Here is a 24884-nt window from a genome sequence, read left to right on the forward strand (position 1 = left end):
ATCCATTACTGTGTTTATTGACAGTGTTGTTTTGTGTTATTCTAGGTAAATGAATTGGTACAAGTAGAGACTTATCTCAGAAGTGAAGGAGTTTTGGTAAGATACTGGTATCCTATTGACATGTTAGAAAGGCCACCTGCTGGTTATAGGAGGACTGCAACTAATGGTTTGGTTACCCTGGATAATACAAATATCCAAATTCACAGGTAAAAAAAAAAAAAAGAAAAAAAGAAGAAGTTAGAGTATGTAAAAGACATTTTTATTACATGGCTCAATCAATAACATTTCATATAGTGAAATTATCTACTACAACCTTATTCTGAGCAGAAGTAAACTTCTGAATCTTTTTGTAGTTGTTAGATTAAAACCAACAAAGATTAATTAAATCTTAATGTTTTAATGAACAGTGTTTATTTTTGTAATAAAGGAACCTGGTTATGATGGTCTTGTTGAAAGGGTGAAGTGATCTGTCTGTATAAATACTAAACTATTTAAACTTTCACAAAGCTGGATTGCTTGTGTAGTACATTCAGTTATTTAGTGGTACTCATAACATCTGCTTTTTGTCTGTGGGTTCTGTCTTGCTTGATTCTGGAAATGTGAATTTCACTGTTAAATACAGGACTCTCTGCACCTCATGAGACTGCATTTCTCACCCGTAGGACTGAGGTTTTAATGCAAAAGTTACCAGTAGTAGAAATCCTGCCATTTTATTTTTGCATGCTGATTTGTATAAAAATGGGATCTTATCTCTTCTCAAAAATGAAAATAGGTTTTATTTTCATGGCTCTTTTCCTCTGTGAGTTTAAACACTTGAAACTGCACAACCTGAGCGGTCTCCTTGGGCTTAAATTTGCAGGAAGATTGTGCCAATGTATGAGAAGCAATAGAAGACTACAGGGGCATATTTTGTTTTGTTTAATTCAGCGCCATACTTAGTCATGTGAGAGTGGTTTTGTTGATAAAGTCTAAGAGGTATCTATCTTCCTGGGAGCCTAGGTTTCCTGTACCATCAATCAGTTGCTATCTAAAGGCTCAAGAAGTCTCAACTGACTCTGTGGAGATTTGGCTTCTAATTCAAACGCCTTAATTTCATGCCAGAATTAGATGGGCTGAGAGCTATCTTAAGCAAATAAGAAAGATCTGGATCTATTTGAACCATTTAAATAAGAATAAATTAAGAGTATGTGTGTGTGTGTGTGTTTGGATTTGGATTCAAAGGCAGGTTACTGGATATGGCTTATATTTTAAGTGTGTTGAAACAATTTTGTGTTTTGATGTTTTTTTTTCTAGAGAGCTTTTGCGAAGTGAAGCTGCACTGGCCAAACTGTACTGCCGCATGGCTCTCCTTAATATCTTTGCCCCCAAGTCTCCACACATGTTTACTCGCCTGTTCCATATTCCTGCCATCCGTGATATCACTCTGGAGCACCTGCAGTTGCTGTCCAACCAACTTCTTGCGCCACCTCTTCCTGGTAAGCACTAATTTTTATCATAGCTGCTTTTGGTACAATAGTTTTCTGGGGGCAAAAAAACTAAWGAGTTTGGCACTTACTGTTTGATTAAGTAGTTAAAAATGATGGCACTTAAAAAGTTTACTCAATGGACTTCTGACACGATTACTTTAGTGACAGGGGACTAAACTTAGATTCTTGCTAATGATCTGATTAAAACTGAGAGTTCAGAGACCCTCCTAAGATTCCACATGTGTGCTTGTGTTCTTTTGTCATTGATCATCTTCTGTTTATTTAAAAAAAAAAAAAAGTATCCAGATGGGATACTTGTAAGGAATTGAGAATGTTTTATAGTTTGAATCCAGGGTACTAATACTAGATGCCAGGTGGGTCTCACAGTTTTCAAAATTCAACTCTTCATTTTACAAAATGGTTTGTCCTTTTCCTACTGGAATCACAGATCTGATTAGAGAATGTATGTGCTGAATCATGGATCTTTGGCTATTTCAAGTGAGTGTTAAAAAAGAAAATTATCGTGACAAAGCTATTCTGCATGCAAAGAGATGTGTGATGGCTGGGGCCTAAAGAGGAAGTATAAAGCATTGAATATAGGCTATTAATAATTGAAAGTGATTATTTACCACTGGAAAGAGAGTTCTGTTCCCCTCTCCAATTACTTTGAAACTTGGCTACCTCTAACAGATGCTGCATTGTATAAGATCCTCTTGCAGGGTACAGCACTACTTTGCATGGCTTTAGAAAATACTTTCACAAGCTTTTTTTATTTTTTCCCCCTTTTTTCTTTTTCTTTAGTTTAAAATATGTCTAATCCAAGTCCTGCTAACACATACAGTTTTCAATTTGGGATTTTGGTGAATGTCCACACTTAGCTTTAATTAATGCCTTTGTGCAATACGCTTTTTCTATGATTTCTACCATTAACTCCAGAAAGGGAGYTGTCTGAGGCACAGGGGGCTTGGGACCTACTCAGGGCCACCTGAAAACTATCATGTTTGTACTTGGGGAAAGCTTGAGGACAGATAAAGCTGCTTCCACCTCATCTAGAATCCCATGTGAGGCGGAAAGAGAGTGTTTCTGGTTCCTCAGCCTCCTACTTACGAAGTAAATGGGAATATGTTTGCCTTCGTATGTGTGACAGAGCAAGGCAGCCGTGAACCTTTACACCTCATGCATGTCTGGCAGGCCTCCCTGAGGGTTGGTTTAAAGCAGATGAAGAGTACAGCTGAGATTTAGAGGGCCATCCCATCTGAAACCATCCATGTCAGGGGTGCAGGTTTGGTTTTGGGAGGATCCTTTGTATTGCTGAACTTTGGGAGGGGGGATTGCACTTGCTTAGGAGTGAATGTAGAGGCTTGTAATCTTACAAGTGTTTTAAAACATCTCTCTCCACTGTCTGTTTCACTGGCTACGTAAACATTTTGAAGCAATTTCCAAATTTGTCATATCTTACCTGTTATTGCAGATGGAACAATCAGTTCAAGTTCTATTCTTCTGGCCCAGTCCCTGCAACATTGCATCCATTCCCAGAACTGTGCTGCCACAGATCTTTTCTACCAGGGCAATTCACAAGCCATCAGAGAGTGGCTTACTGTTGCCATCACTCGGACACTGCATCAAGGAGAGGAGAGCCTGTTAGATCTCACTAAACAAATATGTTCCTTTTTGCAGGTAAAATATTTATTAACGGTTCATGATTATTATGGTTTTTAAGGTCTGTCTTCTTTCTAAGGAGCCCTTGCTTCATATATTATTCTAACTTTCATAATATTGTCTTTCACACTGAATTGTTTCTCTGGATTGATTGTATTGCTCTTTGGATCATATTGGGCACACTGAAAACATACGTAGTAGCGATATCCTGGACCATACTGAAATCAAGTGGCCTCAGACTACATCATTACTTGCAATGCTGTATTTTATTTGTAAAAGAAGGGATGGGGTGGGAAGGGGGTGTTACTGCTGCTTGGAGGCTTTCCTTATGAAACTTTATTTTACAGACTGCACCAGAACAGTTTCCTGCTGAAGAATTCCCAATTTCGGAATCCAAAGTCAATATGGATGTTAATTTTCCTGGGGCTGCATTTGTAATTGTGTCCTGTAAGGAAAGTCAGTCTGGATTCCGCAAAGAGTAAGTAATTGAGGGGCTGCGAGTGGCAAAGATTACGCGCGTGCTGCCTAGGCTGCTGAGCCTCTGTGGACCCTGTGTATGTAGGTGCTCATTTTTCAGATTTTTCTCTTCTCAGAGGCTTGTTTTCTAGGTGGAGGGATAAATGCTGCAGAGTGTCTGAATTGCATCTTGCTGTGTTTGGGTCAGGATTTCTAATAGTTAATTACATTCTTTTTTACTGTTTTTCCAGTTCATCCCTGTATAAAGCTCCTTGGGCTCGAGTGCTTGTCTATGGGCTTGGGCATAAAGTTAAGAGGAATGGCCAATTAAACCTAATTGAAGCAGTGTGTTATCCTCGAGATGCCTCTCCAACCAACACAGGCCTAACACCTCCCCCAACAACCAACCAGTACCCTTCCGTGATCACCCCCACAGACAAAGTCCACATCAAACTAGGTAAAAAATTAAATAATAATAATAAAAAAAAATTTTTAACTGTGCTCTCAAAAGTGAGGCAAACAACATCATTGTTTCTATAGGAGCTTCCTGTATTGTCCCCAGTCCTGCCTTCTCTTATGAGAGCGTTTTTGAACAAGGTATTAGGAAATGTGTCCTAGCAGAAATATACCATTGCTCTTAACCAAACAGACAAGTTTTTTATAAAGCTGGAAGCCATCTGACTATGATTTTGTTAGTCCTTTTAAATCTATCAGGATCTGCACTTCCTCTGGTGATCTGTCGTCCATGAGCTGCACAAAGTAGTGTCTGGTGATATTTCTGCCATGTTCAAGTTGGTGCTACTGTTGATTGAAATGCTGTATTTCAGATGGAGATTAAATTTATTTTTCGCTTGTGATTGTAAGGTCCTTTAACATGTGRAGTTCCTATATGTATAGGAATATATAGGTCATCCCAGCTTCTCAAGCAGAAGCAATTGTTAATTTTTTTTCCTCCATTTCCAGCCTAAGGGAGAAACAGTGTGATTTATTTAGAGCAGTGTATGTGACTGAGCTGCAGTCTTAAAACTTTCCACTCAAGGTCCTTAAGTTCTTTTGTTTGTTTGTTTTTTTTAACAGTATCTCTGTTTTCTTGAATACTGATCACAAAACCATTTCTTTGTAGTACAGTGCATGTGAAAGGCCTATATGCTTCTAGGCTAAAAAATACAGGCTTAAAAGTTCTATTTGATGTCATGGAAACAAAATGTTATTTCTACATTATCACCATGGATTATATCAAGATATCATTACATATAAAGTTTTCTGTTTGTTTGTTAGATGCTTAATAGAGAAACTTCTCATCTAGCCTAAATTTAGCCTTAACAAAAAAAATGATAAGATTTGATACTACTTTTACTTTTTGTAGTGCCTAGAGTCATGATGAGTTTTTTCTTTGCCCTTTTGTTCAGGAGTATCTCCTCCTCCTGGAGCTGTGTTGGTCTTACATTCTCTTCCCCTTGAATTCCCTCTGGCAATGGCATTCACAGAACAGCTACTAACTTGGAAATTGGAGGATGGAGATGGAAAATCAGAAGATGAACTGGACACTATTCCTGCTTCAGTTCTCTTGCAAGTAGTGGAATTTTTGGGTGAGGATACAATATTTATTTAATAATGAGCACCAATAACGTGCTGGTTCAGATGGAGGGTTTAAGAAAAAAGAAAAATGACAGTAGCTGCGTATTTCTGAGCTTTTCTGTAATAATGAAATTTTCTTCAAATTCCAAAAAATTGTTGCTATGCACTTCTTGGACAGCCTTCCTATTTTGCTTATTGTTGACATACATTGCAACTCATGTAATAAAGCTACTGATAGCGAAACAATGCTGACTCCCATGTCTTGCCTTTCACACACAGGAAACTTTCTCTGGACAACTGACATGGCAGCATGCGTGAAGGAGTTGATATTTCATCTCTTGGCTGAGTTGCTTCGCAAAATTCACAGTCTGGAGCAGAAAAAAAATCCAGCGGGATTGTCCTCTTCTATTGCCCTTCAGCTAAATCCTTGTCTGGCCATGCTTATGGCCCTTCAGTCAGAACTTCACAAGTTGTATGATGAAGAAACACAAAACTGGGTGTCTGGAAATGCATGTGGTGGTTCTGGTGTTGGAGTGGCTGACCAAGGAAGGTTTTCAACATACTTTCATGCTCTAATGGAAGTCTGCCTTGCTGTAGCAGAAGTAACCTTACCTATCAATATGAGTGTAACAGCTAATGTGATGTCTTCAACAAGTGCCCCAAATCTTAGTGACTCATCCTCCTCATCTTCATCTTCTCCGGGGCAGACACCACAGAGTCCAAGCTTGCTGTCAAAGAGGAAAAAAGTCAAAATGAAGCGGGAAAAGACATCATCTTCAGGTAAACGGTCTTCGTCCAGAGCAGCCGAAACTGATGCTGCAATTCTCAGTATAGGAGGAAGCAAACCTGAAGATATGTTATGGTTTCATAGAGCACTGACTCTACTTATAATTCTCAGACACCTAACTAAAAAGGATCCACAAGGGTTGGGTGTAACAAATGATGCTGTAGCAGATGCATGTCAAGCACTAGTTGGTCCAACAGCTCATAGCCGCTTGCTTGTGATTTCTGGAATACCAACTCACTTAGAGGAGAATACTGTCAGAAGTGCAATCAGAAAGGCATGTAATGCACATGGTGGAGTCTTCAAAGATGAAATCTACATCCCTTTGCAGGAAGAGGATCCTAAAAAAATCAAGGACAAAGCAGAAGGAGGAGAATGTAGAACTGAACTGGAAAAACCAATTGTGTCAAGTAGTGCAGACAGTTTGGATATCAGCAGTTCCAGCAGTGTCACCCCTGCTATGAGTGTTAGTGCTTCAGCATCTACAAGCCAGGCCTCCCTCTGCAGCTCGCAGGGTATATCTCGGACCGTTAGCGATATCTCTGTTGACCAGTTTCAAGCTGGACTGGAACTGGCCATTCCACCAGGATTGCTAGAACCACATGTTGTTTCCAGCCAGGAGAGTTTAGATCTTTCGCACTGCAGCACTGGAAGCCTTGGCAGCCTTGGAAGTCTCGGGGAACCACTTGACAACGTAGAGGCAGCATCTGTGTCTGATGTTGGATCAATGTACACAGTCACGTCTCTGGACAACCAGCCACTTTTATCGCGGCCAATCAAGGGTTTTGCAGTAGTGGAGGTAATAGCCTTGAATCAGGAGGGGATTCCTTTCTAGTATATTGTGCTTTTTTTTTTTTTTATGATGATACTGTGATCTGACTATTAAGGAAAAAGTGTATTTTATGTGTTTCCTCCTGCTTGACTGAGACCACAGCTTGAATGACTGAGAGTGGAAGGTACGGTTAGCAAGGTGTAGCTCAGCACAGGTCATGGGTGCAGAATAACCTGTATGTCAATGCGAATGTGAGGCTAAGGAGACTAGGATTTCTCAGCTTAGAAAGGATCACTGAGGGATATAGAATTTTATTCTCCATTTACTTTCTCTGTACCATTCAGAGTCTTATAAATATTGACTCTTTCTCAAAGGACAGAGGGAGACTAGCAGTGAAGTTATCAAGTAGCAAGTTTAAAACAAAAGGAAGTACTCTTGCATGCACCACTTAAGCTGTGGAGCTCATTGCCACAAGATGTTGCAGAGGCGACAAGAGTACGAATGAATTCATAAGGGATTAAGTTCATGGAGGATGGGCAAATTGGTAGCTACTAAGTGCAGCAGTCAATGCAGCCTTCAGCTCAGGAAATCTTTAAACCACTAATTTCTGAAGGCTGAGAGAATACATAAAGGAAAAAGATCTACTCATGCTCTACTTCATGTAATTTTCTTCAAAGATTTGCTACTGGCCACTGCTGGAGATTAACTCTGGGATAGGAGGCCCTTTGGTTTGACCCATAAGACAATTCTTTTATGCTTGATGGCTATATTTTCACATATTAAACCATTTACAGATTCCTCTGCGTTGCTGCTTTTGAAGAGATGATAAATCATRTTGATACTTGGTTCCGCATTTATTTTTAAAAGTATTTTAGGTGGTTGTCACTAGTGCCAGATCAAACATCAGGTTCCCGTGCATGGGTGAAAACTCAGTTTTCACTGTTGTTGCCCCAACTGCATGTTGGAGGTTTCTCAGAACCTTACCGAAGCACTTCCATTTCTGCTAGCCTGAGTCTGCAGAGAGACATTTCCACATAGTCTGGGTTTGTATCAGTTTCCCTTTTTGAAGAAAATAACTTACTCCAATAGAAAGTGTTCAGTTGCTCTTCTCAAGCTATTAATTGATGTGAAGACAGCAGAGTTGAAATAAAGCATAAAATGTGTACAGAAAGCTGTCAGCATATTCATACTGAAACCTGCTCCAAGTCTGTAGCTGCTCTGTTAATGATGCATGATAGTTATTCTCAGAATCAAAGGAAATTATTGTTTCTGTTTCCTGGCAGTGTAGCTGAGGCTTCAAGGTCTGTTCTAATTTAGGTATTTTCTAAATGGAGAATTGAAGCAAGGAAGGCAGAGTTGCAAATGATGACAGATTACTGATCTGAAACTTTCAGTTTTTCCTTATCTAATATTTCTAAGGACTGTCTCCAGACTAAGACATGGAATAATTCATTCAAAGCTGCATGTGATTAACTCGCAGGATGGTGGTTCCAGTGACCAGATGTTCTTAGAGAAAATGTATTTCTAGATTAAACCTGAATTCTGGTATCAAATGATTAATGTAGAAGAATGGTAGAGGAGATACAGTAGCGATTATCTACATGGGGAGGGGAGAAAGTGTAAGATGCAAATTAGTATAAATGGAAGTTAATTTGTTCTGTCACAATTCCTCTTAACTAAATTCCTTATTTGTACAGATAAGGTCAAGAGCTAAAATAGAGAAAATCCGAGCCAGTTTATTTAACAGTAGTGATCTCATTGGTTTATCAAGTCTGGATGGTGAAGATGAACTAATGGAAATGTCAACTGAAGAGATTTTAACTGTTTCTACTGTAAATCAGAGTTTATTTGACACACAAGGGAGCCCAGCACTAGAAGACTATTTCAATGATAAGTCAATAAAAGGTATGTTTTTCATACTGCCAGATATCTCACTTGTACYGTGTACTTTTTTTATATGATATATAGGGGTCAGATTCCCCTCACTGACTGGTGTAAATTTAGTATGACTGACTGACTGATGGGTGATAATGAGCCAGGGAGTAATTTGAAAGCAAGTTTCCTTCCCTTAGTTGACAAGCAGATGTTTGCAATCTGAACTTTGCTCAGCTGCCCCCACAGCTAACCATACAGTAGAAAAACTAATGACTAAATTATTTAGTGACTTTTTGGAGAAAATATCCATTGTAACCATTTACCACTGTTAGACACAGCATCTAAAGTAGAATTTGTGTATAGTCTCCAAATTAGAACAGCTAATAATTTATATTCTCTAACAAACTGAAAGCTATATGGATCGTTATTAGTTGGAATGAACCAAAATCTGCATGAGGGGAAAGGGAAGGATAATATCTGGAGGAAGAAACAGCATCCACTACTAGTTCTGTTGACAGGTGTTACTGTATATACCTACACAACTTTAATCTTTACACTGGCATCATAAATAATCAGCTTTTTCATTACTCCTATGGTSACTCAAATTGTAATTGCTGTATTTGATTTTAAAAAATGGGGGGAAGGCATTCAATTCTTTATCACATAAGGTAGGAGAGTGCAGAAATATCAGAGCTGCTAGTAGAATTTTTCTAAATCATTTTATCTCTTGGAACAAGTGGTATGTGATGTAATATTTTTGTTGAATGGAAACCATTTTTTTCCTGTTTCAAATTCTAAAGAGTTATCATGGTATTTTGTACCCTATTGTATTTTTTGTATTAGGTGAGAAATTGGTCCCAGGTGCTCGGGAAGTCCTCACAGAAATATTTAAAAGCTGTGTTCATTCTGAGCAAATGCTGAGCCTAACTCCAGCAAAACCCATTAAGGTTGCTGATATCTATCTAAGTAAAGAGCAGATCAATTCTCAGACGCCTGGAAACCTCCTTCATGTGTTCTTCACAAATGTCCGCCCTCCAAAGAAGGTGTTAGAGGACCAGCTTACTCAGGTAGTGCTTTGAAAAATGTGTTTCAGTATCTCTTTGTATAACTTGAAAGCACTGGGTAATCATTCCCTTTCTGTTGGAAGATTTTAAGGAAATATGGTGTGCCCAAGCCGAAATTTGACAAGAGCAAGTACAACAAGGCAGGCAAAGAACAGCATCCGGTGAAAGTTGTGAGCACGAAGCGCCCAGTAACTAAACCACCAACAAAGGAAAAGTCTGTGCTCAATAGCGTGAGGTTAGTGTCTTGAGCCTCCTGGCAATTGTGAACCATCTGGTTTCTCTTCAGGGATCTAGATCCCCCCCTGTATTTCCACATAGTGCTGGGAAGAGGGAAATTTGCAATAGAGATCTAAAATAATCTTTGCATCTGATGTGACTTGAGGGCCTAAAAATCCTTCAAGCAATGCTCTGTGTTTTGAACAGGCACTGTATTTACTCATGAAAGAAAACTTAGTTCTAACATAAAAACATTCTCTYCTTTAGCCGAACAGCTTTAAGTGAGAAGAAACCTACTGTAAAGCCAAAATCTCCTGAGAAGAGCAAACCTGAAGAGAAGGACCCTGAAAAGTCTCCCACAAAGAAACAAGAAGGTAGCAATTATATAGAATTTTTCTGTAGTGTTATGTCTTAGAAGGTTAATACATTTTTTGGATCAGCCTGCTTAAGTGGTGTCATGATAGCTTTTGGGTTGTCTTTGTTTTTAATTAGGCTAATTTGCAAGTTGCTTAAATGTTAAAACAGTAGTGAATGTTGCTAAAATGCTGCTTTTATTTGTACGCATACTTGTGAATCTGGACTCAGTGATGTAGGTGAGGGCAAACCATGCCCAGTAAGTCAATGTTCATTCAGCAGTCATGCAACAATGTACGTAGGCCATGTGGATACATTGGGTAGAGAAGTGACTTCTTAAGAGGTATGGATTCAAGAGTTTTTTGTACAGCGAGGAATGAGATATCATGGGGTTGAACTAGGATTCTTTTTTAAATCGTGTTTCTCAATTTGTATAGGGAAATCATCTTTTACATTACAAGAGGAAAACTGGAGGAAAGAAAAGTTTCAGATGCCTCATAACTAGTCTATCCGTAGAGGAGACAGCACAGCCATGCAGCAACAGGGAGTGGTTCCAGGATCTTGCTTTGATATTTCCCTCTTCCATCAACAGGAAGAGAGAATAAGCATTAGTTTTAACTCTGCTCTTCATTCTGGGAAGTATCAGGTTAGTTCAGAAGCAGGGAAGTTTACTTCAGCATTCAGCCACGTATGGATCCTTGATACCTGCTCAGATATATTGGTGAGGTATTCCTGAGGGCAGCTGAGGGATCTGCAACAGTGAGGGGAAAAAATGAGTGCCATTTACTCAAGGCTGGATCGGTCTTGAACAGCGCAGTGTTTGGAATGTATTTGAGAAATGAGCTGTGGTGGGAGGGCAAAGCCTGGAGAAAGCTGGCAGGTAGCATCTCATACACCAACCGTTTTCCTACATGATGTGTAGACTTTATGGTAAGTTATTAACTATTTGATGGTTGCATCTCTGCTGTCAGTTCCTGAGGAGAAGTATTTGACACTGGATGGATTTCACAGATTTGTGGTTGACCGATCTAAACAGGATATCCGTAGTGTGTGGAGAGCTATTTTGTCCTGTGGATATGATCTACATTTTGAAAGGTAAGTTTTGCAAACGTTTTTGTAAAAGTGATAAAGATTTATTGTGCTCAGTTTGAACAGGTTTGATCCTAAATTTTCCTATTCCATATAGCTTTAACCAGTGTGTTAATAACTCATATACCTCTATCCACGGCTGCAAGGCATGCAGAGAAAATTGTTGAATAGTTTCTTAAAATGTCCCTTAAAAGAGAGGCTATGCCATCAGAATGAGGTTCCTGACTTTCCTGTACACAGCATAGGTAAGGAAATCATAAGCCACGTTGTCAGAGCCTGATTTACACAAAGGTATTTCATCTTGTCCTTGTTACTTCCAAACTGTATAAATTGGCCTAATAAAAACTGTAGATCTATCTGGCTCTCTCTGGCTTCTTCCCACATCGCATTTCTATTCTATTTTGTGTACTGGATATTTATACTGACAGCATTTTTACTGGGTCAGTAATGATGGAGGAGAGGGAACTGTTACTTCCTTGTTAATATTGTACAGGAAAAAAGTCCCTTAAATGAATCCTTCTCAACTTCCCGTGTCAAGCCACAGCTAATTGCCACATTTCCCTTCTCTTATATCTGCTTCAGAGCTTAAAGAGAGCTTAGTGCAATATGCAGTTCCTTTTTTATTCATATTTAATAACAGTGAGTCAAGGTAGGTCATAAATCACTTCTTTTTCTCAAAATGGAATTATAGTAATGTCCATTCTGAAACAGCTCTGTTTACAGAACGGGGGAGAGAAGCAGAACAAGCCATCTGGTATTGTGCTTAATATGTTCTTAGTAAGCAGCATTGTGTTTGCATTTCAACAGTTGCAATGCCTTTACATTTCAGGTGTGCCTGCATTGATGCAAGACATGCTCAAAAAGCATCCAGGAAGTGGACGCTGGAAATGGATGTAGCCCTTGTTCAGTATATTAACCGACTTTGTCGTCACCTTGCAATTACACCAGCACGACTACATCCCCATGAAGTGTATTTGGATCCAGCTGATGCAGCAGACCCCAGAATTTCCTGTCTGTTGAGTACGTATAGATTATGGTGGTTAGAATTGTTCGTGCTTTGTGTTCTTCTTGGCTTTCTGGTGTTCTTGTTACTTTGCTTGTGGATTTGTTGTGAAAGACACCTGCTGGAACTGCAAGCCCTCTAAAGTGAAGGTCCTAAGGAAATCCAGGCTCCCTGCATCATGCAAAAAAAGTTAGTTGTCTCAGATCTGTTCACTGAGCAGAGAGCTACTTCAGGCTTGAGAAGTGGCTGAACACAGGGATATATCTGACCCCTTGCTTTAGTGCTTGCACCAAGACTGTAGTCTTACAGCTCCATTTATTCAGGAACCAGGGTATGGAACCTGCTCCCAAGGGTCAGCATTGATGCTGCCTGTGATGGAACTTGAGCAGAGCTTGCTCTTTTCTTCTCGGACGCAGGTAAAGGAAGGAGAAGTAATACAGTGATTTAAAAGGTAATAGTGAGAGCAGTAGGCTCTCTAGTTGTGCTCCCTCTTTTTTTTTGCTCTCTCCACACTAATGAGTCTTGCATCCTTGTTTGCACAGAGGCTTTCTCTTCAGCCGAAGAGCTGGGTAGCAGTCCCATATGGGCTGGCTGCCATCCAGGTAGTTGGGGCATTCTTTTGGAGATGCAAATTGGAGCCTCGGCAGGCTGAGGGGAACGCTGAGTCCAGGACTCCTGTCTCCTCGGGTGTGCGTGGGCACCACGATGCCTTTGGCAGCATTATTAGAAATCCACTGCAACTGTTCTGCATTCTCTGAGCATACCTTCTAGATCAGACTGGAGCAGGAAGATGTCTTGCAAGTTTAGCTTGAGGGAAAGAAGGTTGGATTTCAATTCTAGACCTAGGCAAACTTTAGTCACCCAAATCCTGTTCTAAGCACTGCATTCCTTTGCAAGTTTCTCAGAATAAATGCAAATTCAGTGCTGATGAAAGGTCCTGGACTCAGACATCTGGAGACTAAAGTCCACCAAAGGCAAATCATGGGTGACAGCTATACAGGCATCTTCAGCCCTCTGCTATGCAGGTGTCCTGAGGGGCTGCTTCAGAAGGAATTCAATCTCTGGGACTCCTGGACTGAGTCCGCTGGGAGGATGGACTTACAGCATGTAGGGAATATCTTCATCTCTCTGACTGAATTTTTCCCGCCTCAGATGTTCCTGTTGAAAGCCTACGCTTACGGTTTGCACTGCTTCAGTCTCTCAATACCACATTAGAGACGTTCTTCTTGCCACTGGTGGAGCTTCGGCAGACCGAGATGTACGCTAACAGCATTGCTGCGTTGCTGCAAGAGGCCAAAGGTCGGTTTCCCAGGGAGCGCCCAAGCCCTGCGGTCGTTGCCCGAAAGGGTCCAGTATGTGCCGCACTGACTTTAGTGTGTTTTGGAGACAATTTTAATGCACGTACCTCTGTGACAGAAATGAGAACATGGTGAAAGCAGGGAAAGCAGGACAGGGATGGTTTCACTGTATTAGCAGAGACTTGTCGGCTTCGCTGTCAGCCAGCACACGGTCTGTCTGAGATGACAGCAGAAAAACGACATTAACCCAAGAGCACTTCTCAGTGTTCCTGAGTTAGAGAGAAACAAGATGCCATATTTCATGTAAACTTGAACTGTTGGGTTGTTGTTGTTTTTTGGTTTGTTTGTATAAAAAAGAAAAAAGCAGGAAGTGAGGAATTATCATTACAAGGAGTTACTAGAAACTGTGCACCTTTCTTGACCCTGGGGGGACATGGTCCATTTTTTCCGTCTATAGACGGCCTTCAAATATGCCTTGATCTTCTTTGAGGTATCCATATGCTACAACAGTCTCAGTAATAAACTAAAATTCTTCATTGGTCAGCAAGCAGTAGGTCAGTTGAGAATCCTAGGCCATGTTGGTAATCTAGCTGTCATTGAAGTGGTGGTGGAATCAAAGAGATCAAGAAATTACTTACCATGCATTAGAGTTCAAAATAGTTGTTACAAGCCTTCATTAGACTCTTCCAACAAACAAAAATAAGATTTAAGTCATTACATTTCCCCAGCTTGTTTTAATCTGAAGAAAGGCAGGCTACAGAATTCCAAAGGTATCAATGTGTAATAGTAAGCTTTTTGTTTTGACCCAGCTAGAGGAAAAACTTGCAAACCCAACATGTGGGTGTGTGGAGCATTCAAAGGTTTTGTCTTTGTGGAGAGTCCAGATTTATAGTGTAATGTGACAAGCCTATTATTTATCTTCTTTTCTTGCTTCTAGCATTAGTGTCAAAACATCTCAGATTTTTGAAGGATATTTGGCAAGGTGTTTCTGGTTTACAGAGTTTCTAGTGGAGTTGCTAGGAAATATTTATATAACGTGAGAATTGTGTTCATCAACATTCTATTTCAGTGCACTTTTTCCAAGTGAAAATTAATAGCAAATGTTTTTACAAAAAAAAGCTGAAGATGTGGATTAGCCATCTCTTAGCTACCTAATGAAGATGAAATTGTTACTCGACTGTTGTCCGTTAAAGAATTTCAGAAAATAAGATTGTAGAAGGATAGATTAACTATACTCAAATATGTGTTTGTTTATTTAGGTTTAATCTTTTATGACACAAAAGTAACTGTAATGAACAGAGTGCTGAATGCCACTGTCCAAAGAACTGCAGATCATGCAGCCCCGGAAATCACCCTGGATCCTCTGGAAATAGTTGGAGGTATGGAAAACATTTCTTCTCTCTCAAATTCATTTTAATTTGTTGTAAGACATGTCAAATCAGTCTTAAACTCAGCTGCTTATAATGCAAAATACTCTAAGTGTAGGGGGTTTATTTTTTTAATTTTGTTTTTAAATAGGGGAGATCCGTTCTTCAGAAAATTCCTATTTCTGTCAGGCAGCAAGACAGCTAGCCTGTGTGCCATCCTCTCAGCTCTGTGTTAAACTTGCCAGCGGTGGGGACCCTACTTACGCTTTCAACATCCGTTTCACAGGGGAGGAGGTTCACGGAACAAGTAAGTCCATATTACAGAGTAGTGACGTCGGTGACATCAGGTACAGTCTTGAACTTACTCCAGGTGGACTCCAAAATGTAACTTATGTTAACTTTAAGGAAAAGTGGTTTTTGAGACATTAGTAGTGTTGCAGATGGAAAAGAAATGAAGCTCCCAAGAATTAGTTAACCCAGATAGTTTTTGTCTTTTAGCTAATATAGCAGGAAGTATGAGTGTCTAGGCATACAACTTGCTTAACCAGAGCAAGTAAATAAAGTAATAATGTGCTGTTTGAAGCATGGGGAGACCATTTAGTAAGGATGTGTTCTCAGGGTGTTTGATGCCCAGACATAGTAAAGCCAGACTGTGTTGAGAACAAATATTTTTAAGTACTTGCAAGTTAGGTAATGCTACTGTGGTATATAATGTTAAAGTGATGTGAGATTGGCTAGCCAATAGAGTAAGATATCTAAATGCTAATATAGGAAACTTTACCAAATGTAGTTGTCAAAGAATATGCAAACTTTAAAGATAAAAGGTGGTCATGCCCAAGGGAATCGGTTTTGAGAGTTGTCTTCAACTTGACATCAGAAGTACGAGCTTCAGCTTGTCCTGGGCAAGCCAAAGTGGTGATAGGTATAATAGGAAACTGCTAGAGGTTTTGCTGCTTTAAAAAATATCCATGATTTTAGCAGAAAACAGTATTAAAACTGCATCTTCCTCAGTTCTGTGAGGAGACATGCAGTATTTCTTGTAATCATTTTAATAACTCATGTGACTGGTTAAAAGAATGAGCTTAATAAAGGACGACTGCCCTGGCTTCACCTAACTAGTAGAGAGGCAGGCTCCTGAGGTTATAACAGTACTGCCTTTCACCAGAAAGTGTTAAGCAAGATTTTATTTTATTAAATAATGTTATTATGCCTTCTTTTCTTTTGATCCTATTTTAACTTMTGAGATTTTACTTTGTAAAATCTCCTTTATCTGGATGCTGTCCAGCCCCATTTGGATGTTGACTTGCTTTGGGTGTGCTAGCTCCATTAGATGCTTTGTGGGTAGCAAGTACTGCAGAAAGAGATTTAAATTAAGCGCGAGCCAGGGATATCTTGCTTTACACATCTGCTGAATGCTTGGTAGGGTATCTAGGCAAATATAAAGTATTTGCCAAAGAAGAAAATTAATCGCAGTGATCTAAATCAGTGCGGTCTCCATGTGCTGATTGTAGTAGGTCCTTATTGGAGATTCATGGGGAGGACAGAGTTAGAGAAGAAAAGCCCAGCATGGTCTTCTCAGATTACTGACTAGTGTCATCTATCAAACTGTGTAAAGGAAAATTCTTATAAGTGTGCACAAATTAGCTGAACAAAGGCCTATTTGATGTGTTCCCTCACAGGGAATTCTTCTCTTTTTAAGATCTGTGGTTGTTATTGACAATCTCTCCAAAGTGAGAAATGTTATGTCCTCAACTCGGACATCTGTAATGATTCCTGATATATTGCCTCATTGCTTTTAGCTGTGGAAATACATTGTCTGCAGAGCCACATTGTTATGAAGACAGCACCATTCATCTGCTAATCAAGTTATGAATTCCACTTGAGGCCAAAYAGAGTAACAAATGTTTATGCTAGTCTTACACATGCAGTGCTTGAAGACAAAGCAGCATTTAGGAATTCAGCGGGAGGCAATCAGAGGAATATTTTTGCATGTTATTAAATTACTGAAATGTAGACTTGCACATGAATAGACTGCTGTGGTTGTCATCTTCCCCACCTTTATTCAGTCATGTGTTTCTGCAGTCAGAGATGTGTAATCTAAGGCTTGAACCATGATTTCAAGGAGAACAGCAAACTCTGGATTAAAAGGTAGTTGTAACAGGCCTAGGAGGGCATTTCATTATTTTTCCCCTCTCTTTTTCAGGTGGATCCTTCCGTCACTTCCTCTGGCAAGTTTGTAAAGAGTTGCAGAGTTCCTTGCTCTCCCTTCTGCTGTTGTGCCCAAGCTCTGCAGTCAATAAGAATAAGGTGTGATATCGCAGTACAAAAATTGAAGTTGCTTTTCTCTCACTGAATGCATGTCTGAACAGGAGTAGAACACATTCAGTTAATACAGAATGAAATTCCGGATCAACAGCCCGTGTTAACACATCTAGCCAGACAGATCTCGCGTGCCGGATACATCTGAAAATGATTGTCAATAAATCCCCTGTTGCACTTCAAATGGTACTAAATGTGCTTGAAGAAGCAGCCAAGAAATCTTGATTCTGCTCCATTTTGCAGTGTTGACTCCTGGTCAAAGTTTACTTGCAATATATCTGTTCAGTTGTCTGATTTTAAGATTGTCCATTCCAAATAAGCGAAGTCATATTCTGCTGGTGTTACTCCGTGAATGTCTCCGACAGTCAGCTGCTTGTTTTCCTCAACTTAGGGCCAACTGCACAGCAGATCTGGCGTTATATATGCAGACTGTATTTCAGAAACCTCCAACAACTAAAAGACTTAAATACCAGACTGGTAACACAAATACAGGAAAAGCTTGAGAAATGCTGATCAGCCGAGCTTGTAAAGGCAGGGTTCTCTCAAGGAAGCAGACTTTATGGTATTGCTTTTGATCATTAAGTGATAAGATAATGTAATATTATATCACCGTAGAATATATACAGATTCCATGCTACACTTCAGTAAATCCTTTTGTAGCCCACTCAACAGTATTCAACTTGTTCCAGTCGGTATTTTCACGGCCACATTACTTTGGGGTTCGTGCCTGCAGGGTATGCATCAACTGTTAAATGCTGTTTTGTGTGCTGTATGCTTTTTTTTTTKCTTTTTTTTTAAAGGGGAAGTACATTTTGACGCCTAGCCCTATAACCTACGCGGAGGAGCAGTTATTTCATTTCTTTGGGCAGCTCTTGGGTATTGCGATTCGAGCAGATGTTCCCCTTCCACTTGACCTTTTGCCCTCATTCTGGAAGACCCTGGTAGGAGAGCCACTAGATCCCGATGTTGATCTCCAGGAAGCTGACATCCTCACCTACAACTACGTCAAAAAATTTGAAAATGTAAGTAACTTTTGTTTTTTCCCCTCCTTTTCCTCAGTTTCCCCCATAAGCACATTGTTCCAGTGACCAGCAGCAGCTAATCTTACTGCCTCCCTAAATGCTGATGGTTGCCTTCACTGCTCAGCAGGTGTTTTTATTTATTTATTTTATTTGAGCAGCGCCGTGGAGTGTTTTGGCCAATTGTATAGGCGCTAGGTTTTTGCATCCCGATGGCTTGGAAAAGCAGCTCAGCCTCATGTTTGCTGCGAGGCTTAGTGGAATTTAGGGCTTCTGAAATGCTTAACGCAACTCTATAGTACTAAAGCAGAAAATAACGGACCAAAGCAATTACTGCCTTTCCGTGTTCATGCTGTTATTACATTACATCAGTGCACCAGTTACATCACTGGATGATGCAGGTGGTGCACTGTTTTGGTACCTTCGATGGTTCACGAGAATGGGATGTTCTGACATGCTCATCACTAGGTATCGTTCTTGCGTTTTGTGACAGATAAATGATGAGACTGAACTGGAAGCCTTGTGTGCAGAAATTGCTTCTCAGCATCTAGCAACAGAGAGCCCCGACTGTCCTAACAAGCCGTGCTGTAAATTTACCTACCTGACCATGACAGGGGAAGAAGTGGAGCTTTGTCCCAGAGGCAGGCACATTCCAGTGGGGTGAGTAACAACTTTCTTGGCAGGAAGTTGTACTAGGTGGGAAAGAACCATCTCTGGAATAATTTTCCAAGCACCAGGCTCTCGAGAGATGCTTTCATAACAAGCTGAAAGCTGACAAAATCTGGGAACAGTTTACATTTGTTGGCGGGACCTTGGAATCTCCAGTGCTGTTTATTGCCTTTTGTTCTGTAAGAAATAGACGGCTCAGGAGCAGCGCACACTGACCGCTTCCTGGCTTAGCTGAACACCCACAGCTGTGAGGCTTGGGAGATACCAGTAACATGAGCCTGAGGAAGGAGGAATAAGCTGAAGAAAGTGGAATCGAATTGGGAAGCGTCAGAATGCAAATAGTTTAACACTCAGCCTCGATCATTGAAAAGCTGAAACTCACTGGAAGACCCCTCCGAAGACTCCTCCTGTGTAATGACCTTTGGTAGGCCAAGAGGGTGATTCTTAAACACTCTCCTTTCTTATCCTGAACCTTTTTCCTTCCAGATGGGAGAATAAGGACGTGTATGCAACAGCAATCCGTAGCTTGAGGATGCGTGAGCTGCAGACTCCGGAGTGCATGACTGCAGTGCGTGCTGGACTTGGGTCTATTATTCCCCTGCAGCTTCTAACTACGCTGACCCCTCTGGAGATGGAGCTGAGGACATGTGGGCTACCTTACATTAACCTGGAGTTTCTCAAGGTGTGAAGTACTGCAGCTTCTTTGGCACAGCTTACGTATCTGACAAGCAGATGAGGACCTTTCCATGTGGGAGGTTTTAGGGGAGAACCCTCACTCAGCCTGTGGTTTAGCCATGATGGTCCTTATGGAACAGTGCTCTGTACTTGGACGCCCCCTTTTACCTCCAAAAAATGTAATTGGGTTCAGAAAAATAAGAAGAGTGTGGCTTTTTCCAGATAGGAATAATTAAATTTTTTTTAAACATCAAATTTCAAAACTATTTCCATTTTATTGAGCTTTATTCAGAACCTGCCACTTGAGCTAGGACTGAAAGAGCTGCTGCCCCTGTTTTGAATTGCAAATAACTTCTAAAAATCTAAACTTAATCTGTAACACACAGCTTTTGATCCTAAATACTTTCATTTTGATACCATAAGAAATATGCCATAAAAAACTGTTTTCTTGTGTCAGAAGTTGTAGAATATCCTTAACTGAGGGTATTAGCATTGTGTTTTGTTTTCCTTAGCAGCAATTATGAACTGTCCCAGTCCTGCAAATTAGATGAAAAATAAATTTACACCAACAGCACTACAGAGGAGACAGACTAGGACAAGCCTGTTGCAGAAGCAGATAGGTTGAAAAGATACAAAATCTCTGTATATTAACAGTATAGACCATGACTGGATTTCGTAAYGATTTTGAACAGGCAGGAGAACTTGGGGAGAGAGGTATAATTTCCATTGCCTTTTATCCTCTTAAAGTTTAAGTGGGGAAGGTTTATGGGGGGAGAAGGAAGCAGCAGCGGACATCTGGCTTGCTTTTCTCTCTGTTAGGCACACACCATGTACCAGGTGGGCTTGATGGAAACCGATCAGCACATCGAGTTTTTCTGGAGCGCGTTAGAAATGTTCACTCAGGAGGAGCTCTGTAAGTTCATAAAGTTTGCCTGCAACCAGGAGCGAATTCCATTCACGTGTCCGTGCAAAGACGGAGGTCCTGATACTGCCCACGTCCCACCTTACCCCATGAAAATTGCACCCCCAGATGGAGCTGCAGGTATGTTTATTTACTGCCTTTTAAGGCTAATAAAAACAGCTCTGCTCGTGTTGCAGTTCTAGTTTTCAGTTCTCCCTTTTTTAATTTAAACATGTATTTAATGTATGGAGAATGAAAAAAGAGATGCAGGTGGTTTTGGCTGTAATTAAGAAAAGAGAGAATTTTCAAACCATGTAATTCTGCAAAATAAAACTTAAAACAAGCTTAAGCTACTTAGAGCATTGCCCTCTAGAGACAATGAGATCTTGTATAATGTTTGTCTTCTGTGTTTTTAAAATGATAGGACTAACACAGTGGTATTTAAGGTTTAAGAGACACACATAGGCAGTAAAATTATTATTTTGATATTTGTTAGTAATGGGCATTGGGGGAAGGCTACTCGTGGAGAATCAGGTGCAAGTGAGGGTGCGTTCAAACACCTTCTTGTGTTTCCCCTGCAGGTTCTCCAGATTCCCGGTACATTCGCGTTGAAACATGCATGTTTATGATCAAACTTCCTCAGTACTCGTCTCTGGACATAATGCTAGAAAAGCTCCGATATGCTATACACTACAGGGAGGATCCACTTAGCGGCTGAGCTGAAGAGGGGGAAGACTAGAGATGACTTTCTGGATTGTTTCATGACTCGGCTATGTCAGAAACCCTTCAATTCGCATAAAATATATATATATATACCTCCATTATACTATGTGAAAAGTTGGAGGATAATTTATTTTCTGAACTATTGTTCCCGTTACAATAATTACTGGAAGACTTACATTTTGTATTTGTAGATTTTGTGGTGGACTGGTTATTTTGCTGCCTTGTTTGTGGAATATTTGTAGGATAGTTTAGTAAAGACCAGTTTGTGTATAATTTAATTCTGAAAAACCTTTAAACACATACATTTCTAATTTTGTAATTTAGAATGATATTACCCATGCAAACGTGACAAAACTGAGAGCATTCTGAGGTTGGGAGCACTCGGAGGTAAAGGATTATAGATCACTCTCCCCAAAACATTTGAGTACAAAAATGGAATTAACCAGGTTGGGGGAGGAATCACTCTGGGTACCTCTAAGTGCAGAGCACGGTACCTCTTCTTTCACAGCCTGAGAACTTCCAGCACTTGCTTGAGTTTTATAGCAGAAAACGTGCTGCCAAACTGCACGTTTACCTTTCCACCACTTTCTTGTTAACTATAAGCAAGCACACTGGTAGGTACCACAGTTAATTTAGGGTTTCAGCTAGACACTTGTAATTAGGAAAGTTTATAACTGAAAGAACGTAACAGTGAAAAGACCATAGTTCAATTGGGTTCTTGCCCTGGATGTTCTTGAATATCTGCTATGTTTATTAACAAAATAGTTTCTTTATTATCACTAAAGTATTGGAGAGGTTTCTCTGTATGGTGTAAGATACCACAGTTCAAGCTTACAATCTGGGACCTTATCCTGTTTCTAAACAGGCTTTCAGAATGATCAGTATGTGGTTAAACACCTGTAACTTGTTTTTGTACTCAAAACTGATTGATCTTTAATTAAGAGCAAATTATCCTAGAAATATGACACCCAAAAGGAGGATGGGGGAAGGCACAAAGTTACTTGTTTGAAGATATAGCTTTTATTTTATATGGAAAGATAATGGCAGACTAGAGAGAGAGAACAAATCTGTAAGTTTAACTTTTGTATTTTGTGAAATATGTTCTGCAGTGATTTAAGAAACAACACATGCATCTTCCTTTACTAATGTAAAAGAGCATGGCCCTGTACTGGGGGCATCGAAAAGTCAGACATTACTTTGTTAATCACTTAGAACCAGACACAAATGACAATTAATTACCTGCGCGCTGAAGAACCGAAAAGAACATACTGGAGTTACTGCTGTACTACTCGGCTCCGTACTATATAAGTTAAGTGCCAGTACTGAGCTACAAGTTAGTTATTTTCCTTCAGATGTGTTTAGTGCACATCAAACCACACAAAAGGTCTGCGATGATGCGTGTGTAACTGTACTTTAAGGTTGGTATTATATGTCTCTTTAGAAGACAGCATACACTAATTAATTTGGCTTGTCAGTGGTAATGGGAATTGAAAAAGCTGTATTTATTGTATATTATTGTGAATATTGGGAATGATGAGTGTGTGGTACTTGGAAGATAAAATGTGAGTAAGAGAGAAAAGCCTAAACAAGTGTGTATATTCTTGTTCTTCTGTGAGCGAATGGAAAAATGTGTGTGCAACAGTTGTAGAGATAGTTGTTGGCATACAGAGTCTCCAAATCCTGTTGTTAGGAAAGCTGTGTTACCATTCTATTACGTATTTCCCTTTCAAAGGAACAGATACATGTAGGAATAATATTTACTCTTGAATCTTGTCCATTTTCTGGTAGAAGCATATATGTAGCTGAAAAATCATTCAGAGTAAGGGCAAACACACATGTAGAGTTTACAGAGACCAAGGGGAAAACTAAGCAGAATAAATGGCTTGAAGCTATTTTATTCCCATCTCAGAAGTGCATTCTCAAACAGGTGCCGAACAGAAAATGTGAAGAATGTCAACTGATTTCATGGCAGAACTGTTGTTGCTGACAAGGATACATTTTGGGTTTCTTTCTGATGCTTCTGAATTGCAATTTTGTATTGTTTTTTAATCTCTCATTTCAAGCCCTTAATACTTTGATTGGACGCGCAGTGCAGTCAAATACCTCACTCGTAGGGGTTTGAGAACTCGGTATGCCAGTCTTTTCCAATGATATGATTACAGCTGTGAGTAAGATAACTGCTGCTAATGTTTTTCTTCTCCTTCCAGAGAGAGCACATTTGAGTGAAACATATCTGCATCTTGGCCCTGAAAAGTGTGCTGTAAAGTTACTTGATACATATTTATTACAATTAATTATTTATGATTACAAATAACAAACTTTTAGTCAATGCTGTTTACACCCTGCTGTGTAAATGAAGCTTCTTATTACAGGAAAAATGTCACAACAATAAATAACCTTCATCTACTTTGGTTTTTTTCTGAAGAATATGATATGATCCCTTGGTGAGAACTAGGGTTAGGTTTGGGGGGGGGGGTTGTTTTTTTGGGGGGGGGGTCTTTAAGTTACTAGAAAGGAAGTGCTGCAGTGGTTGGGCTGTAGCCCAAATGGCCTTTAATTAAAGCTTTTCTAATCATCGTTACTTCCTTGTGCTTTAAATGAACTTGACATTGTCTGTAATAGGCTTGTTTGTCAAAGCAAAGATTGGTTTGTGATTTTTTTTTTAATATATTCATTCAGAATGTAAAATTATACTAAACAATGGAAAAATGCCGAAGTTGAGTATTAGTTCTAGCTTGGTGTGTGTCCATCCTGGTACTACCTTACACAACATTAACCTGTCAAGTGCTCTTGGCCATACAGTGTACACCTGCATAAAGGAGATTCTTAACATCCCTTTAGATGTATTCTGTGTCCTTATTTGGGGCTGGAAATACAAAGTCCTCCAATTCTGAAGCTGCTTTGATGCAGAGGATTAGCATTACTAGAAGTTAGTTGCAGGTTATCTGCTTTTAAATCCCACTTTTATGGGTTAATACACTGTAATTTGTTTGTATTTACTTGCAACAGAAATGTAAATATTTTGTACAAAAGGGAAAACAAGTAAAATGGCTAATACTTCTCTTAAATGAGAAAGTGCAATATTTCTCTTGCCTGAGAGATAATGCAGACTAAACCAAGTTGTCAGCTTAGTAGTTTGAGTTATTTTTCATACTAACAGTTTTTGAACCAAGGCATCCTGTTAACCTTCACAGAACAGATGAGACAGCTTAGGTTCCCTTGTCATCTTGCCATAGCAATTGTCCCCAGAAATGCCAGTGCAAGGTTGATTGCCACCTGTTTTTAATATCTTTATTCTGCTTTTCTTGTATTAATAAACGCTTACATTTGGTGGAAGCGTCCGTAAAATGTCTTTATTTTAGAACCAAGATCACAGTAGCAATCACTAGTTTCATTCCATCCTTGTGGCTGCAGTGGCTTGGCATTCGGCATGCAACGAGGCCTCTACTAAAAGCCTTGGCCAAGAACTTCTACTGGGTAATGATCTGTGGTCACCAGCTGCTCCAGGAGGTTCGTGGTGTTAGATAATGTACACTACCCCTTCCCTAACCTCCTCCTAAAGCACATAGGATGCTAACAAATAAAGCAGAATTCAGT

At 39.8% G+C, this 24884-nt stretch overlaps 1 protein-coding gene across 6 annotated transcripts in view; it reads left to right on the forward strand.

Moving 5' to 3' along the window:
- The window catches only part of HECTD4 (HECT domain E3 ubiquitin protein ligase 4), a 77948-nt gene extending 53826 nt beyond the window's left edge, over nucleotides 1-24122 (forward strand). For 4 of the 6 annotated variants that reach the window (XM_026060345.1, XM_026060346.1, XM_026060347.1 and 1 more), the window contains 22 exons: nucleotides 46-206; nucleotides 1294-1475; nucleotides 2938-3143; nucleotides 3473-3603; nucleotides 3833-4038; nucleotides 4991-5170; nucleotides 5439-6742; nucleotides 8413-8620; nucleotides 9434-9657; nucleotides 9738-9889; nucleotides 10138-10244; nucleotides 11196-11319; nucleotides 12143-12333; nucleotides 13469-13615; nucleotides 14874-14993; nucleotides 15133-15288; nucleotides 17185-17288; nucleotides 18101-18322; nucleotides 18813-18979; nucleotides 19475-19670; nucleotides 20483-20705; nucleotides 21146-24122. In XM_026060345.1, coding sequence (XP_025916130.1) covers nucleotides 46-206; nucleotides 1294-1475; nucleotides 2938-3143; nucleotides 3473-3603; nucleotides 3833-4038; nucleotides 4991-5170; nucleotides 5439-6742; nucleotides 8413-8620; nucleotides 9434-9657; nucleotides 9738-9889; nucleotides 10138-10244; nucleotides 11196-11319; nucleotides 12143-12333; nucleotides 13469-13615; nucleotides 14874-14993; nucleotides 15133-15288; nucleotides 17185-17288; nucleotides 18101-18322; nucleotides 18813-18979; nucleotides 19475-19670; nucleotides 20483-20705; nucleotides 21146-21282 — 4848 coding nt within the window. In that variant the 3' untranslated portion in view covers nucleotides 21283-24122. The other 2 variants (XM_026060348.1, XM_026060350.1) reach the window with 2 other exon arrangements.
- Nucleotides 24123-24884: the final 762 nt, after the last annotated feature.

This window comes from Apteryx rowi, unplaced genomic scaffold, assembly GCF_003343035.1.
Source record: "Apteryx rowi isolate R43461 unplaced genomic scaffold, aptRow1 scaffold_168, whole genome shotgun sequence".
Taxonomy (NCBI): Eukaryota; Metazoa; Chordata; class Aves; order Apterygiformes; family Apterygidae; genus Apteryx; species Apteryx rowi.